General features: G+C 34.0%; 1 protein-coding gene and 1 long non-coding RNA gene across 2 annotated transcripts; one reads left to right on the top strand and one right to left on the bottom strand.

The window, feature by feature from the left end:
- The first annotated feature begins 2740 nt into the window (after positions 1-2740).
- LOC149781400 (uncharacterized) lies at positions 2741-14577 on the top strand. The gene is made up of 3 exons (XM_089935493.1): positions 2741-2865; positions 4965-5047; positions 9894-14577. The coding sequence occupies exons 2-3, from the start codon at positions 4970-4972 to the stop codon at positions 10686-10688; spliced, it is 873 nt and encodes a 290-aa protein (XP_089791619.1). The 5' UTR covers positions 2741-2865; positions 4965-4969; the 3' UTR covers positions 10689-14577.
- A 255-nt stretch (positions 14578-14832) lies between these two features.
- On the bottom strand, positions 14833-17790 carry LOC149781399 (uncharacterized). The gene is made up of 3 exons (XR_016414505.1): positions 17527-17790; positions 16585-16881; positions 14833-15167 (listed from the first exon to the last, which is right to left on the bottom strand). It is a non-coding gene; the product is annotated as an uncharacterized LOC149781399 (long non-coding RNA).
- Positions 17791-18900: the final 1110 nt, after the last annotated feature.

Genomic DNA, 18900 nt, shown 5'->3' with positions numbered 1-18900 from the left:
GATGCAGGGTCTGGTTTAGGACTTTATTTTGGGAAAAATAATAAAAAGTCTGGCCCAAAACAGCTTTAGAAAATACTTTGTTTTGATTTCTATAAAATATATCAAACTCTCTCCAACAAAGCTTGGAAACAAATATATTACTATACAAGGAAAGATATTTATCCCTGTTCGAAAAATGATCTGACCTTCCCCCACCTACCCCCTCCCCAAAAAAGATAAGGACTCTGACCCGAAATAGCTTGGACAATATTCTAGCTTTCGTTTATTCAAAACAAATAACTAATTTAATCCAATATAAAAGCTTTAAAAAAGTTGCAGTAGGAACAAAATTTATCCTGATTGGAAAAATACCCCCCCCCCCCCACACACACACACACATACACACACAAAACCTCAGGCCCGAAATACCTTGAAAAGAAAAATTCTTGCTTTGATTTGCTAAAGAAATTAACTTATTATATCCAATATAGACGTTGGAAATACAAACTAAATTAATGGAGAAAGAAACCAATGATCCTGGTTCGAAATATAATCACAGAAAATGAAATAATCGGTCATTAAGAGATCTCATACAGAACTCATAATAAATTTAGTCTCATTGTAAAGAATTGAAAATAAAATAATTAGTGTATGTGCGCTCACCAAGACACGGAAATCACAGTCTTGGTGACATCGCCAACAAAAAGAGAGTTAGATTATACACACTTCATGAAAAGTGATTTCACTTTCAATTCAAAAAGTAAGTGGCTGACGATTTAAGGGGGGATGCAGGGACTGGTTTAAGACTTTATTTTGGGGAAAATAATAAAAAGTCTGACCCAAGATAGCTTTAGAAAATACTTTTGTTTTGATTTCTTTAAAATATAAAATTATATCCAATACAACTTGGAAGAAATTATATTGCTATACAAGGAAAACCTTTATACCTGTTCGAAAAATAATTTGACTTAATCTAGTCTATTTATCTAGTCGGCTCAATACTTTCTAAGGGCCAATGCTACTGAGTTAAATAAATTGTTTACAAACCGTTAAATACAGTGTCTCAAGTTTTAGTCTTCCTGGGCTTTCAAAAAGCCGTTTGCAAAATTAGATTTTAAGACGTTAATGTTATCAAGTTGTCAGTGATGTATCAAATGCATTTAAATTGCTATAGAGATACAAAGGCATCTTACGGAAGCCGGTTAGTGCCACGTTGAAATCAATTTTTTATCTCGTAATTACGACTTACTATCTCGTAATTACGACTTACTATCTCGTAATTACGAGTTAGCTATCTCGTAATTACGACTTACTATCTCGTAATTACGACTTACTATCTCGTAATTACGACTTAGCTATCTTATAATAGCGACTTAACGTCAACCGGAAAGATAACAATCCACGTGGTTGAAAGTCACAAGTAAGTCATACTGCTGTAGATAAAAGCGTTTGATTCCAAACCAATTGGTATTAATTTAATCCAGACTTGTGCATCATTTCTTGTGATTTAGGGTGGACCGTACGAGAATATGCAGGTTTTATTTTCGTGTGGAATTCACAGCATCAAGCACCAACTAGGAATAGGGTATTCAACGTTTTAGTTTTGTCTCTTGATTCTGGGAGCGAGAATGAGTTTAAACTAGATGGGCTGTGGAAGGAAATGGGGTGGGTAACACGGTACCTCTTTGTCTATGTATCAACGAAGCCATGTATATGTTTATCGAACGAAGTCTTTCACTATCTGCCTCCATATCTATTAGCATAAATATATGTCATACAACTTTGCCAAAATATGTATGGCTGATTATGATGCAATTAAACGTACAGATGAAACCATATATTGGTCACTGAATTAAAACAGAAATATCACAGTGTGATTACATTTTATTTTGACGAAATGTATCCTTGTGTATTATTTGTCCTGGCATTCTATGTACAAATTGTTGTTAAACATGAATCATAATGATCTATTTGGAATGGTCTCGTCTACAGCGTCAGTTTTTAAATGTTAAAGCGGCATGATTTAAATCTCTTAGAGAAAAATATCAACATAAATTCCTTAGCTGATAAGGTACGTTCGAGAGAGAGAGAGAGAGAGAGAGAAGGGGGGGGGGGGGGAGAGGTTCTCTTGAACTTTTATTTCAGTATTCAACATTTTACACAGAACTATAGATGCAAGAATGTCACTTGCACATATTTACAAATGCCAGTCTGATCATACTCGTATATAAATAGATTAGGTATAAGTGACAGGGGCATTGAACAAAATATATTTTTATTGGGAATTACTTACAGATATATGTATTTTGCTACTTTCTTATTCGTTTTTCTCTGGATATATACGATGGATTGAAATTTATCTTCCACCACTTTGAAATGATGTTATAAATATACACGTGTGTATGTGTGAGCATTAATTTAAAAAAAAAATATCACCTAAGTAGTCATGACTAACTTTTATATGTATAATCTAATACACGTGTGTGTGTGTGTGTGTGTGTGTGTGTGAGCGAGAACACCAACTTTTAGAAAGAGAATTTTTTAATTTTTTGTAGGTTCATGGGAATGTACATAGCAAGTAAATTAATTTTATTTAATGATTGATTAATTTCTTTATCGATTAAATCATGATAATTGATATAGTTTTAATGACAAGAACAACCGTAACAAAATTGCTTTAAAAATAATATTGAAGTTCTGTAATACTTCATCAGTTCAATTTTCGAACCTAAACATATCTTATATCCCAACACCATTTTCAGAGTTTAAAAAGCGTACGTAGAACCGCCTATGCCATCTGTAAATTATAACAGATAGCTGCTGCACCATTTGCAAATAGTTGAAAATTGCATTTTCTTGTACCTTCTACTCAATGCGGATACAGCGGTAAGCACGTATGGTATACGTTTTCTTTGCAGTATTGTGAATCAGGCATCTTATTTTCTTATACAAAAATGTTATTGTTTTTATTTTAATAATTATCATCATTGTTTAATTTGTCAACATGAAAACAAATGTCATTCACCCATTCCTAACTCGGTCCTATGAATAACGGAGAACTCGCCCCATGCCATGGAGAACTCGCCCTGGGAGAACTCGCCCCATGGAGAACTCGCCCTGGGAGAACTCATTCCAGGTGTCAGAGGAGAAGTCGCCCCATGGTGGTCGGAGAAGTCGCCCCACTTCGCCTAAAGAAGTCGCCCAATGATGATGTATAGTAATTCTGAGATGTCGCAAAATGGTTAAGGCTTTATTTATTGTTGTTTTTCTTCAACTTAATAACTTATTAAATTTATAAAATTTGCAATTTTTCAACTTTTCCATTTGATCAACTCCGCTTCTGTACTTAACGAAAAATAAGTGTTATCTGTCCCTTTTGCTCTGCTCTTCAAATCATTAGATGCATTTTATTTGGAAAAATAGAGGATGTAAACATGATGTGATGCGAGCAGTTTTATATATGAAAGGGTTCCAACCTAATAACCCCTGAGATGACTTTATTTTATGAGTTTTTGGTAATATGTAGAACTGAGGTGTACATATGTTAAGAGGGAAAGTATAAATTCCTCATATACGGAATTATTATTTTTAGCGATCTCATTAATGCATGTTGAAATTTTTTATTTAATTTCTATTGATGGGTCTTTGATAATATGTTTGTAGTATTTTTAATCATTTAATTGACGTTCATCTTCTTTAACATAATCATCTTGATTCATAATAATAATAGTATTTGACTTATCATCCTTTTTAATCACTATACTGTTGTCATTCTTTAGATTATATTAAGACTTAATTTCATCCTTAGAAATATTACTATGATTTGCTTTTTATGATTACCAGTTAATATTTCTTTTGTGATTGCATATATATACAAATCTAAATATGAATCATGTAATAGATGATTTAATTCTGTTATAAAAAGATTGTCTGGGTGACAAGTTTTGGGGTGACTTCTCCAACCACTCTGGGGCGAGTTCTCCAGATACAATGGAGCGAGTTCTCCCAGGGCGAGTTCTCCGCATACCAGTCCTATTACTGACATTACCTTTACACCATCTATCACTCACACACACATGCACGCATGCGCGTGCACACACACACGTTTTAGATTATGTACAATAATATAGTGGGAAAGTGATTATCATTTTCCTTGTGATATTAACACAATATCAGATCTTCATTTAAAAATTAAAAATGGGAAAGGTCAAATTTTAAAATTGCGTTCTAGCAAGACACTACTACAGCTAAGTTTGATTTGACACGTTGCTTACACCACAGGGGCTCATATTGTTGTTTACAGTTGACCTTTCATACATGTACTATATAATAACTATTATATAGTACATGTATGACAGATCAATTGTAAATAACTATTATATAGTGCATGTATGACAGGTCAGTTGTAAACAACGATATGAGCCCCTGTGTGGATGGTAAGTAAAATCCCACTTCTTTGCACTTGTACCATTAAATCCTTCAGAACACTCACATTTTCTGTATTAATCCCTGTTCAAACAGAACACCTATATATCCATTGACAGTTCACCCTTTTTTCAAACTGTTGACACATGCGTAGAAGGCAGCATCAACCCATGGCAAGAGTTACACTTTTACTGTGTCTAGCGAGAACTATATCATTAGGAATATATCAGTATTCATGTATAATAAAGCTGTTAAGTCTTGACTCTAGACTTTTGTCAATGCATCGTCTTAATTGTCAGACCACATATAAGCAGGGACTTCGGAGGGGAGGGATGCCCCCCCCCCCCCCCCGAATTTGCATGTGCTGTAAAATTGCTGTAGCCTATATACAAAAATTAACAAACCCATCAAGTCCCCCCCCCAAAAAAAAAATTGAAATGACATCCCTGCATATAAGCTGTGTATCTTAGATGACCCAATAGCGTATGCAATAATGTGCATATTTCTTTTTAAATATCTGTTTTGAGAAATACATATACATGTATTGCCATTCCTTCCAGACATTATGGATGAAGAACTAAGACAGTTTCTTTGCAACAGGGGCATCAGTGAAGAAACTGTGAAGAAAATGGGAGAGGATAAGGTTTGTCATTTTATATATCCTATCATACATGATGGAGAAGAAAAATAATATGAAGAATTCATAGCAGCAACACATTTGAATCAGAGATTCTACAAATGTACCCTATTGTTACGCACAAAATTTTGCAGATTGTGTATATGTTTGTAGATGTCACAAAATACACACAGTTGTATTTGCAAGGTGCTATGTGTTCACATAGATTTTCACCAGGGTATGCAAATTTAGTGAGGTTGGTACAAATCATTTTCTTTATTTTCTTTATGCCACACTGATAACAGCAAGAGCATGTTAATTTTGTCATGTCCATTTGAATATCTGACTGTGCATCTGAATATCTGTCTACAGTTCTGTCTTTCATCCTGAGGAGTTTGTCAGTAAGATTGTCCAAAAACCAAAACATAGTTTGATAATTTGTATCCATATGTAGATGAGCTCTTTAGATTTTCAGGCTGTCACTCTTTGTTTTGTTCTGTCATCACTACTTGCAATGGTGGCATCTTCGTTTGTCCAGTCTGTTCGTGCTTTCATTTGTCTTCCGAAGAAGCTAAAATTTTAGCAAGGTTGTGTGAAAATCTTAGGCTATTTCAAATTAAATCCAGCTAGCATATTTAATGATGTGATAAGATGTTGGGACTGTTACCAGTATGTGAATTATTTTCTCTTCTCTTTTGCAAAACTTTCAACTTTTAAGGAATTACAATTTTTTGCATTGTCAAAAACTTCATGAGGAAGATTAAGCAAAGGTCAAGCAAAGCCATTTGCGATCGGCAAACGTATTTTGGTTGGGTTATTTGTAATTGACTTATATGTAGATGATCGGATTATTTTGTCAGCTATTACTGGATTTTGCAATGTATGTCCCAGTGTTTTTTCAGAATATGTCATTAAATTAGACCTGTCTGTCCTTCCATCTTTGCATTGACCCATATTTTCATCTGTTCATCAGTCCCAGTTTCTAATTTAAATGCACTACTGGAAAAAATATGTATATATGTATTTAACAAAGATCATAATGATAACATTCAGCAAGCTCAGGGTTTGCCCACATGGATAAATGTTGGATTAGCATTCAGTTTAATACAGTATATTTAATATTTCATGGAGCTAAACTGAAGGAGACAGTAATATCAGAGACACATTTTTGGGCTAAAGATGAAAGTTTTATCAAGTGTCAGTGATCTTAAGTACTTAGAAAAAGACAGTAATAAACTTGCAGCTGATGGTGGTAGGTGTCTTTTTCACCTTTATTGTAATTCGATTATACTTCAAAATGTATCCTTTCTGTTTTTAATTGCTTGAGACAATTGACTTTCTTTCAAAAATCTTTTACAATGAAGAGTAAACGCTCTCTTATGTGCAGCAACGTCTTTTCTTTTTATGGATTGTCTTGGAACAATCCAAACATGCAGCACACTGAGAACATTTTCAGCTAATAAAGAGGTTAGATGTTAAGGTAACAGGTATGAAATGTTTACACATAAATATGCTGTTGTTGTCAACACAAAGTTGTCTGACTTGAAGCAAAAGTTTGCATGGAAGACAGAACAAGCACAAATAGGCTGTAGGTAAATACTGTAGAAAGGGCCTATATATACAAGTTGGTACAAGTGAGGTTATCTTCTGTTTCCACATGTTGGTTATACTAACTTGTGAGTTTCTGGAAGTGAAGCTAACTTGCATTTCCTCAGATTATATTTGTATTATAATTGTATTTATGAGTTTTGAGAAGTTATGCTGTCTTGTATTTCCATACATAGGTTATTTTTAGACTTGTGATAAGTTATGTTATCTTGCATTTCCATTCATTGGTTACATTTATGAGGTTTGAGGAGTGAGGTCGTATTATGTTTACATACCTAAGTTATATTTTGGGTTTTGAGAAGCTAGGTTAGTGTTAGACTTTACACTCCAAAGTATATATACAATGTACCAATATATTACAGAACAAAACCAATATAGAACAGTTTTAATGATTTTGGATTTTTTAAATTTATTTTCTTTATTGTGCATTCTTTTCAAAGGTTTGTAGTTGGCTATATCTTCTGTTTCTGTTCAGCATTTATCATGTTTTGGGGCATAAATTTACCATGGGGATTAGGGATGAATGGGAATATGGACCTTACTGAGGTTCAGAGTCAAAATATCAAATTCAAATGGTTGATAAGTTTGGTCCCATATTATCAAAGCCAAACAGATCTATATGAAAATCAGAACAATATATTAAACAATTTAAGAAGCCCATATTCATCGAAAATGGTATTCATCTTCTACACACTTGCTACTTATTTTAAAGACATAGTTTGCAAACTCAGTTTTATTATGTCTTCCTCTTTCAATGCTTAAGCTGTGCTTAGAACATTGAAAATAATGCAAGTATATCTTCTGAAAATGAAAGGGACTTTTGATTTGAAACAGTTTTGAATTCCCAGTAATGACTTGTCCTGTTTATAATATCTATCCATGCATAGCCATGCCATGAGAAAATAAGTCATTGTTAACCTTATTGACTCCTGTGATTTTGCTGACATCATTCAAATTCTTTAACATAATGTAACTTTGGAAAGGATATCTACTTGTATACATATTTATAATTTTAGTCCAGTACTTTACATATTTGAACATATAAAGTGTACTCAGTGGGTGTTGACTACATTCACCAACACTGACATTATTCACAGAGATATCTTTTACAAGATCTTTCAAACTCATATATACTGTTCATTTTCTTATACTACTTTAAGCTGGAAATATCTTAATGAAATGTGTTAGATGAATCCTTCAGTGGATAAATGTACAAATCTAATGTCTAGTCAGAAGATAAGTCCTTATTACAAGTGTTTCAAAGTTTTTGTGTTTTGGTTCTAAATTGAGAAATCAGCTGTTGTAAAGTATTGATATCAACATATAGACAAGTATATTTTACACTACTGTTATGATGCACACTGTGTTTATTAAAATTGATTTATTTTGTATTATGGGATGGAGGACTTCTTTCTTTTCTTGTTGAAGTAAATACAATATTCAAAGCACCATTTTACAAGTAATTTATACATGTGTAGTTATTGTAAAAATAGTCTGTATGTAAATGTTCCATTTTCTGGTGTGAATAAAATGATAACTTGGGTTCTTGGACTGGAACTTGTACACTTAAATTTGATTATGTTATATTATTTTAAATTCATAAATTTTAAAATATATTAAGGAATTATAGGGACTAACTTGCAGTGTAATTTTAATCAGAAGTAATTATCACCCTTGTGAAATGTTAGTTCTTTAATGTAATCATGTTTAATTTCTTATCTTTGCTATATGTCACTATGATGTATATTTAGTTTAAATTGTGTACTTGACCTTTGTCCTTGATTGAGGGTAGAGTAGGTTTTGCTTACCTGATTATCGTCTTATTTGTTTAAACGATTTTTTACTTAAAATTGAATTTAAGGCCTAATCTTTTTTTACAAACTTAGAATATTCTGGAAGAGAACTTGTGAGCTTTATCCAGGTCATTTTATTGTGTCTTAGGTCAAGTGAAATTATATAAGTTTGTGGTAAACTAAATTATTCATTCCTGTTTTAAGTTCCCATTGTGAAATCATTACATTTTGTGTTCAGTATAATTTGGAAGAATCATTTATTTAAATTATTCATTGGAATTACAATGTGTTCGATGACTATGGGCTAAAACACTATATTGTGATTATTGTAAATTCTGTTACAACTCTGGTCTTAATTTAAGGAACAGAAAAGAGTGAGAAAAAAAACATTTTTTTGTGAAATTAAACAAATAGTTTATTTCCATTAAATACAAAGTAAAAGTTTAAAAAGAACTTAGTTTTGTGAATTAATTCCCAAATAGTCCTGACATTTTTAACATAACTCCAAAAGTATTGAGTATTCCAAAAAAATTCCAGTGGTGTTCTGAATGAATTCATTTTTAAAGTGCTGATATGCCAGTATCGAATGTGCTGATGTGCCAACAGTTCTGATGTATCATAACAATATAATCAAAATTGTCCTTGAATGAATTGACAGTAATTCCAAAACAGTGATTTAGTCCAAAAATCAAAGAGCACGTTGTAATTTCAGTGAATAATTTAAATGAATAAATCCTCTCAAATTAAAAACTGAACACAACAATAAGACTGATTCCATTTTGGATGTTATGGTATGAATAAGTAATTTTGAAGAAAACAACATCATTAGCAAAAGCTATGACATGATAAACTTCACAACAAATTCATAAATGACTTGCTTCTAGAACATTCTTCATTTCTATTTAAACTATTTAAAAAATAGACCTTAAACTCAATGTATGCAACAATGTTAACCTGCAATTAATAATGATCTTAACGTATAAATCTAAAATCATAGATAAATATTAGCTGTGTACTATCTGGTATCCAGAATATCAAGACACCAAAACTCAATCCCTGACCAAGGTCAATCACACAAATGATGTACATAGCATGTAATCTTGGAGAAATGTTAGCACACAATACAAATTAAATATACATAACAATTCACTGAAAGCCATTCTGGATTATATCATTAAGACTTAGTTCATAAACCTATTCAGCACTTTTGGTACATCAGCATATTCAGTATTGGATTTCATTCAGAACACTATATACTTTTGGACTTGTGTTAGAACTTTTAGAATTATTTGATATTTAATTCACAATACTATCAGTTCCTCTTGAATTTACACTTAGTAACTTATTGAAATAGATTTATCTGTTGGTAACTTAGAGAAATAAATTTATTTCTTGATTTTTATTTGTTGCTTCTTTCCGTTAGTTTAAAACCATAGAGTTGTATCTTCACTTACAGAGCTTTTGTTTTTCAGCTTGACAGGTACGTTATTGAGGTTGCAGATGACACAACACTGACCAAATATCTGCCCCATATAGGTGACAGGGTTGCTGTTAAAGAATTTTGCAAATCTGTGACAGCATCCAAAGGAGACTTGTTTGCTAAAGAAACAAGAAAAAACCAAATACTCAACTCCTTGAGGAAAACACTGCTATTCAGGAGAGCAATCCATACTTCAGAAGGGTCAGATTCAGATGGGGAAAGTTCATTAATCACTAAAGTCAGGAGAGGTATTTTAACTGGTAATAAAAATGCACAAAAAGGAAGCAGGAAGATAGAAATAGGATGGTTGCATTTTGATACCAGTACCCAGATGTACCGACAGGTACGAAAGAAACGTGGGGGAAGTACCCGTAGAGTAGATATATGTAAAGAGTCCACTATTAAAGAAGTTGAAGAGGTGGCAAAGTCCTTATTTTTCCCTAATGGAACTTCCCCCAATGGATCGATAGAGGACTTTGATTTTGAAATCAGAGATTTTTCTGAGGAAAAGACAGAATGCAAAGAAACTGTCGGCGAGATGTATGACAGGACAGGGATGAATATACTTAGGTTTTATCTTGCATCAAAGCAAAAGAATCCTCCACCACAATATAAAAGCATCAACGGGATGAAGCAAATACCTACTCTGGCTGAACCTGTAGATAAACCACACACAGAGTTTGACAAAACACAAGGACTCAGAATGCAAGAAAAGAATGAGACTGAACCCTTGACAAATATTCAAGATGATCATTTTGGCCATTCTATATCTTCGTTTTCTAGATGATTCAGAAACTGAGATTTTCTTTAAGAATACCAGTTCACCAATTGTTGCTCGTGATATCGATGATACTCTGCCATATATTCCTCCACTCATTCCTGCTGAACCCTTACAAATAGACATTCACAGAGGTGCCTTTGCATTTCAAGAACTGTGTAATTACTTTAAAGATCCCAGTATTTTAAATAGACATCTTATCATCACCCGCATTTTGGCAAATGGAGAGAAAGAAAGAGCAGAAGATACAGGGGTGTTTTGAGGGATTTGTTTACTGAATTTTGGACAGAGTTTTATTGTAAGTGCACCGTTGGCAGAGATGTGAAGGTTCCAAGTCTGCGGCATGATTTTGGAATGGAAGAATGGAAGGCAATTGGGCGTTTGCTTGCATATGGATGGCAAAATGTTAGATACTGGCCAATAAAACTTGCAAAGACATTCATGAAGCACTGTCTCTTTCCGGATACTGATATTACCAATAATGAGCTTTTAGAGGATTTTTATCAGTTTATCTCACTGCCAGATAGAGATGTTTTCAAAAAGGGATTTGCTGACTTCTCTTCAGTTGGTCTTGAAGACTTGTTGGATGCTCTGGATGCCCATGAATGCCGGACTAAGGTCAGTGGGGAACATTTTAAGGCTGTCCTTTTGGAAATAGCACATAAGGAGATGATTCAAATGCCTATGTATGTATGTGACTGCTGGCGAGACATCCTGAAGGGACTCTGCATCAGCACTGATAATCTCATTGATGTATACTTGACCCTGATTCCGAGTAACAGAAAAGTTGTACAGATGCTTTAGATTCCAGAATCTCTGAATGCCCAAACTAATGAAGTTTCAAAATATCTGAAGAGATATGTCAGAGAACTTGATCTGAAAGCTTTGTGTCTTTTCCTTCGCTTCTGCACAGGGTCTGACCTCATTACAGTGCCCAGAATAGCTGTAGAATTTGTCAGTATGGCTGGCTTATCAAGAAGGCCAATAGGGCATACTTGCGGTTGTGTCCTTCAAATTGGTGATTATTATGATACTTTTATGGAATTTAGATCTGAATTTGACAGTGTCCTAGAAAGCAACATCTGGATCATGGACATAATTTAAGTTTTGTCACAATCAATGATCAGAATATTCCGTTTGTCATTCTGACTAGTCTTATCACACTAGGAGTGGGTTTCATTTGTCATTCTGACCAGTCTTATCACACTAGGAGTGGGTTTCATTTGTCATTCTGACTAGTCTTATCACACTAGAAGTGGGTTTCATTTGTCATTTTGACCAGTCTTATCACACTAGGAGTGGGTTTCATTTGTCATTCTGACCAGTCTTATCACACTAGGAGTGGGTTTCATAGCCTTTGCCCCCATCGGGTGGTGTTATGGAAGCTACTTTCTACACACATGTATAATAATAGATGGACATTGTTTGTAAAGATTTTGCATTCAGTTCTGACAACATTTTTCAATATTGTTTATGGAGTCATGTAACTTGAAGAGTGTAAGAGTGGATCCATCTTGACAAGCACTGCACACACCTTTCAAAATTAGGACACTGTGTGTCACACATAACATTTCACAGATTTTGGTCAAAGTTATTGTTGGAAGTTTATTTCTAAAGTTCGCTAATGTTAGAATCATGCGACAATATGATAGTATGCATTTCTGATAATACCAAACCCAAACTACTAAAGAAGGCCAATGTGTCCTTTATTTCACATGTTACTTGCATCGTTTAAGAATTTTGCATTTAAAGTCAACTCATGACCACATAGCTTTTTATCTTATGTATTCATACTGTCACTCCTTTAAAAATGAAACATTTTGAGATGATGCATCTTGATGAGTATTACACAATCATAACATAAGGTAGGTCACTGCAATCCATATTGAATGCTTCACAGACTTTGGTTCAGTTTTCCCATTTAACTGGTTTAAATTGAAGTTTTTATGTCAAGCTCATTATCGTGTTGGGTTGGTGTTTTTTTCTCATGCTACATACATAGTGTTCTATCCAAATTCAATACATTTGATGACTGGATGCATCTTGTTAAATAAATAATACATACTTGTTGCAAACAGGTCTTCTGTAACAAATATTTCATGCTTTAGTGATTGTTTTGCAATTTTGTGTTTCAAGTTCATTTTGTGTTTCTAGTTCATTCTGTGTTTCTAGTTCATTTTGTGAAATTTGGTGCTTCAAGTTCATTTATTGGATGCTGTTTATGATAAGATCATGAAACATTATAATTGCATGCTTCTCTGTTAGAAGTTTACCTTTATTATCAAAGATCACTGTGACCTTCATTTTATGCTTCAGTGATGTGTTAAATATTTATATCTTGGTTATGAATACATGAGCTTTTTCTATGCTATGTACATCTTAGCCTGCACAGAGGGCCCTTTCTGATCATCTCTTTAAATTAGTGATAAATATGTTTATTCATTGGTAAACTATCCACATGCCTGATTAAAATTCATGTATTATGATGGGTTAGGCCCAACAGGTTAACTGTGTATTGCTTATGAATATAACAATTAGATTATTAGACTGCATGCAGGTAGCATGATTTCTATGTAAGGTCTCAACAGTAGTGGGTTTTTCAAGGTAATTGCAGATGCATGAATAATGTTTGTACTTTTAGCAGTAACCCAGAGCATCTGACTTTCACCCAGTAAAGTCTGGACTCTATGGGTGGGTAGTAAACAGTAATTGAAAAAACAGGCAAACAAAAGCAGTGGCATTACTCTCAGGTTGTTATCTACTCATTATAGTACCTGTATTTTCATTTACACAATTTTTTTTACTTTTTTTTATTTTATTTTTTTAATTTTTTTGGGTTCTTGTATGCCCAGTAGTTATGTAGGTAGATCTGTGGTTTATGGGCATATCAGCACAATACTAAAGAGATAAACAATAGAAAAGTAATCAACATTTTATTATCATGATTACTCTAGTTTGAATTAATTTTCCACTAGATAGTTAATGTTCATAGTGGAGATTATTAAACCTTGGTAGAGGCAATTGATGATCGAACTCAGGTTGATCCATTGCAATGATATCAGTACAGGTACTGTTGAAAACTGGGTGATATCTTGTTGGTTCATGAGCAATGAAAATTCTCCTTCCTTTTGGATTGCTATCTGTGATTATTCATAGGGACATCCAACTTCACATTTAGGATGTTGTCAGGAAAGGAAAAGAAAATACTTGACCAAAATTTGAAACATAAATTGGATTAAATATGGGACACCTGGAAGGACTCTAGTTTGCCTGGATTCCAGAGATGATCATTCTTATAGTGTTTTAAATTGACCCATACTTCAATACTTTCATTACCATATCAGCATTGCATTAATGTTATTATTACCATTCAGCATGCACCAGACTCTTACAGTTTTCACTGCTAGAAATATCAAGACAGATATTATGTGTTTTAGTTGATAGTTGGTATTGAATACTGTCAGTTGTTCAATTCAAGTGATTATTTTGCCAATTCTTTTATTAAATCATCAGTGTCAACAAAGTATTGTGGTGACAGTAAGCTCAAAAGAGAGCTAATTCTTTACTTTGTTTAATATTTATTTTCATCTCAGTTCTTTATATCCCTCAAGCCTCTTGTCTACACCAAACTTGTCATGGACATTATGACATTTATGTGCAAGAGCATGAAGAAATACATTGGCAGTGCATTTGTATCACTCACACATGTACTGTTGAGAACTAGTTTAAGAAATGGTTCTACAATAATCATGGATTCTGCCAGTGATCTAGAACATAAGATTTTGGTTGAAAGTTTAAAAGTTTTGATAACATGTAGTTGTGATAGTTGTTGCAATGATGATGCGCTGAGAATATTTCTTTGAGAGGACGAATAAGGGAATAAAAGATATTTAAATCATATTGTCATTTTGTTTTAATTCTTATCCATGGACATACATTGGGTACATGTTTTTTTTGTTCAAAGTGTGCTTAAATGGTGGTTGTAACTGTAACGTCGCCTTCTTAGTAAGAGGGGTGGTTAATTGGATTTGGCTGGCGTTATCTAGAGAATGACGTCCCTCGATGTTATAGCCCGTTGGGAGTGAAAAAAGAATAGATTTTCAATAGTGAACTGAGCAAGAATACTGGGAGGAAATAAAATGATACGAGCCCCTTAGACAAGAAAAATAACACATTTAATCAAAACAAATTAAATGTGGCAATTCCAATTCAATCTAAATTATGTCAACATAATTTAATAGCAGTGTCCAATTTGGATTTATTCCATCATAATAACGAGTGGTGAAAACAGCTCAATGTCCACGACCGATTTTCATAACCTTACTCCCTTGACCGTGCGTGTATCAACGTCTTCCTATTTCCTGGACTTCCTATTCTTTACGCTTCATCCCTTCCTGGACTTCCTAGTCCTTTATTCTGACCTCGTCCTTTTTTTTCTCTCGGACTTCAGACGTCGTACTGTCCTGTATCTCTCCCAGAAAGCTGTTCCTTAAAGGAAAAAATTACCCGTAAAATTCCCTCACTTCGTTACTCAGAAGCATACTAGCCATCCACACACTGCGTAAATTCTGACTTAGTACGGTAGAACATTACCCTCGCTTCACAGGGACAAGAGAAAAGAAGAAAGGTCGAAGTGACCCTTCACAAATACTTCATTTTAATGCTCAATGCATTCAACTTTAAGGTTCAATACAATTCAAAATTCGACACTAAACAGCAACAAAAGTTTAAATACCATGGTTTTAAACTACTGTTGACAAGTCTTGAGGCTTGAAGTGTTCTACTTTGTCAAGTTAACAGGAAAATGTGAATCAGAAATCATGGTTAGGCCACTTTTGAGCATTTGCTTGTACCAACATGTCAAAATCCAGGACAAACTAATGCACAAAGTGATAGTTTTAAACACTTGATGCAAAAGAAAGATGAGAATACATGCACACAGAACTCTCGGTTATTCGTTAAAGGCACAAAAATTCCACTTTTTCCAAAAAGTGTGAAGAGCATATACAGATTATCATGTCTGTCTGTCCATCCATAGACAGTGTGTATCCACAACAATACTTGAGTTTACTGTTGTTTTTGTTTTTGTGTTTTGTTTAAACCTTAAACTTCCTTTACCCATGGATAGAGGCAAGAGTCCATTAATTTGATGGATGCTAGGTCGAACGTCAAGGTTTGAATATAGGATATAAAGGGGCAGATCAAGTTTTATTGGCCCATCTTTGTCAACCTTCATATTTTATTTTTATGTCAAACAGAAAACTCGTTTAAAATTTCATTTGTTCAAAATAAGATGAAAAATAACTCGTATTTAGGATATATATATATATATATATATATATATATATATATATATATATATATATATATATATATATACATGAGAGAGAGAGAGGCAGGCCAATAATATGTTTCAGTTGAATGCTGTTCTTCTAAACTTACAGTGCGAAAACGAAATTTATCTTGCAATTGCAAACTTTTAAAGTCACAGGATAACAACTCAGTCGAATTTTGTGTCCCATTATATAATGAAAATTCTGCGGTTTTCGACGTAGTTTCCAAAACTTTTTTGCTGCGAAAGCTTCAAAATGTCATTTATGACGTTCGTTACCAAATTTTATTTCACGTTCTATTAAAAAGTTTGTAGCAGTTGTCCTAAACACACTTTCTCATTTTTCTCTCTGTTTGTATTAAAGGGAAACAAGAAACAAAAACTTAGACTTTTTTTAATTGGAATAAAGAAGTATATTAGCAAAGTATACTTGGATAAGTAGAGATATAGCGAAGTCTCGTTTGAAGACCATTTAGTGTTAATCAACTGAAGGAAAATAATATTTCTCATCATAGAATCACAGCAGTATTAAAGCCTTTATCGTAACAAATCCACAAGTAACATGTTTCGTACATTACAATACAATTGCAAAGCGTCGTCGATATTTGTAGGCGATGTCCATCCCTTTTTTTCCATGTAGAGAGTACAGATATTAAACACATCTCTGTCACATGGATATTCATCTCGAAATACACATTCTTCTCGACAGATTTCTATTTGGTCTTCGTCCACTGACTGGAGGTAGCTCCGGGTTCCATAAATCATTGGTAATTTGTACATCACAACAGGTCGGCCATTTGGGCAATTTTGGTTTTTGGTTGGTCTTATACGATGCACATTCCAGACCTGGACCATGCTATCGATGTCATTCTGCAAAGAAATCGGTTGTTAATTTCATTTCTTTAGTGGAAAATACCCATTCCCATTTTAAGAAGAAAACGGACTAATTCAAACATCATAATTTCTCTGGCTTGATATTTATTTTCAACTTTCCCGCTTGTTGCTTGGACTCTCTCGATCGATCGATCGATCGATCGAAAACCTTTTCAACGTTTAGATTCATTTGATCGCTTCTATCTGATCGATAATCATCAAACAAAACATGTTTCTTCTTTTATAAATTAAAACAAAATAGAAGGACGATACGCTTTTTCTGTTTGTGATCACCATTTTCTGACCGTATACTACACAAACATCATTTTTACTTTAAAATTAACGTGCAAGCTATATACTGGAATGTTAGAGGCTTGCCGGAATGTTCGACTATAACGTCATACGCAACAGACGGTCGTTCGCATCTTCGAGGTAAATCCTACGGATTAGTCCTACAAAGTAAGACATAGCACATGTTTTTGTTTTTGTGATATGTCTTACTATCCAAATAACGGCCTTGTATAGCCTGTTCCGATGTCGGTTGATATGTGAACGAGTAGTCCAAGTTTCAAGAATATCTCACACACTTGGCCGCCTATATCGACACTCTACCACTAATTTATGTGTAATTAATATACTTACTGTGCTGTCTTTATCCTGGAGGAATGAAAATGTGACACTTGCAAATGGACGCATTTTCAAGTTACGTTGACATACATTTGAATTTGTTGCAATGCGACGGTAGTCGACGTATGCCGAAGCATGTTTCAGTAGGTTCATGTGGTGATTATGTTTCTTGAACGAAACGAAACGAAACGTTACTTACAGTTCCAATAGGCATAATATATGTTTATTCGTTTCGCTAAAGAATAACATTTCTACTTAACCCTATTTCGGCATTCCCGGCTTTCATCGCTTTCCAGTCAACGAAACTTGAAAACAGATTTTTGTGTGAATTTGAATTTATTAGAGTAAAGACATCTGGGTCAGTAAAGTCTGGCAAAAACATTATAACTACTTTGTAGAAAAGCGTCGTTATTGATTGTGTCTGATACTCCTGAAAATTTTACTTCCGTTACACTGTTAGTCGACATAAAAACACGCTACACAGCGCCGTTAGTTAGGCCGTAAAACCCATCACCCAAGAAGAAAAATTTCGGGTGATGCGTCTTACGTTGTATGACTGTCCTACCGATCATACCATGAATGTAGGTCGATAGCTACCATCCTTAAGTGTCAGTGGATGGTTTCGTAAAATGGCTCCAGTGAAATTCCTTAACATAAGGCTATGGTGTGATTTTTTCAGCTATCATTGTTTGATAATGAAAGACATGGATATATTTGTGAATTAGGCATTTGGGGCTGGTGTTGTTCTTGAAATTGATTTAAGGCATGTATGCCTCCCATAGTTACTCTGCAGCATGTAGATAGTGAAGTACCAAGAGTCGGCCAGGAAGAAGAGCTAGCCACCCACAGCAGTAGACATATTGGTTCAAGGCATGTAGAATATCTCAAAATCGGCATGGGTGGCAACTATTTTGCACCGTGAGAAATACATGGTGTCAAAAATGACTTTCGGACACGAAAAATGCAGGTATAAATTTGGGGTTGGAGTGCGTAAACTTCTTTTGCTATGAACTGCCATTGACTTCTCTGGTCAAGTGAATAATATTCATATGTTATGTTTTAATATAGCTATCCAAAAATATGGACCTTTTTGACGTCTCTTGTATAAATTTTTAAATATTTTTTATATTAGGCAGGAAGATGCGACATTCAATTTGTACATAAATACTGTCTCCTCTTGCACCCTTACCACTTCGAATGTATCATTTGTAACACCTCATACAGTCAATCCAGTAGTACAAAGATCCGAGACGATCTGAATAGATTGGATTTCTTCTTTTACGAAGAAATTTCAGGCGAATTTTTGGTAAATTACTTCGGCTACGTACACCCAAGGCATAATTTGTTTTGCAGAGATATTAGCGGTGGTTCTGATTGACCGGGGGGGCG

This window comes from Sinohyriopsis cumingii, chromosome 15 (genome assembly GCF_028554795.1).
Source record: "Sinohyriopsis cumingii isolate HCF-2022 chromosome 15, ASM2855479v2, whole genome shotgun sequence".
In the NCBI taxonomy this organism is placed as follows: Eukaryota; Metazoa; Mollusca; class Bivalvia; order Unionida; family Unionidae; genus Sinohyriopsis; species Sinohyriopsis cumingii.
The sequence above is the reverse complement of the archived record's forward strand: the minus strand, read 5'-3'. Positions and strand labels throughout refer to the sequence as shown.

Bases quoted from the DNA above. Each gene is read 5' to 3' on its own strand.
- LOC149781400 (XM_089935493.1), top strand. From the start codon at position 4,970: ATGGATGAAGAACTAAGACAGTTTCTTTGCAACAGGGGCATCAGTGAA. The intron at 5,048-9,893 runs GTTTGTCATTTT...TTTGTTTTTCAG, and splicing joins AGAAAATGGGAGAGGATAAG to CTTGACAGGTACGTTATTGA.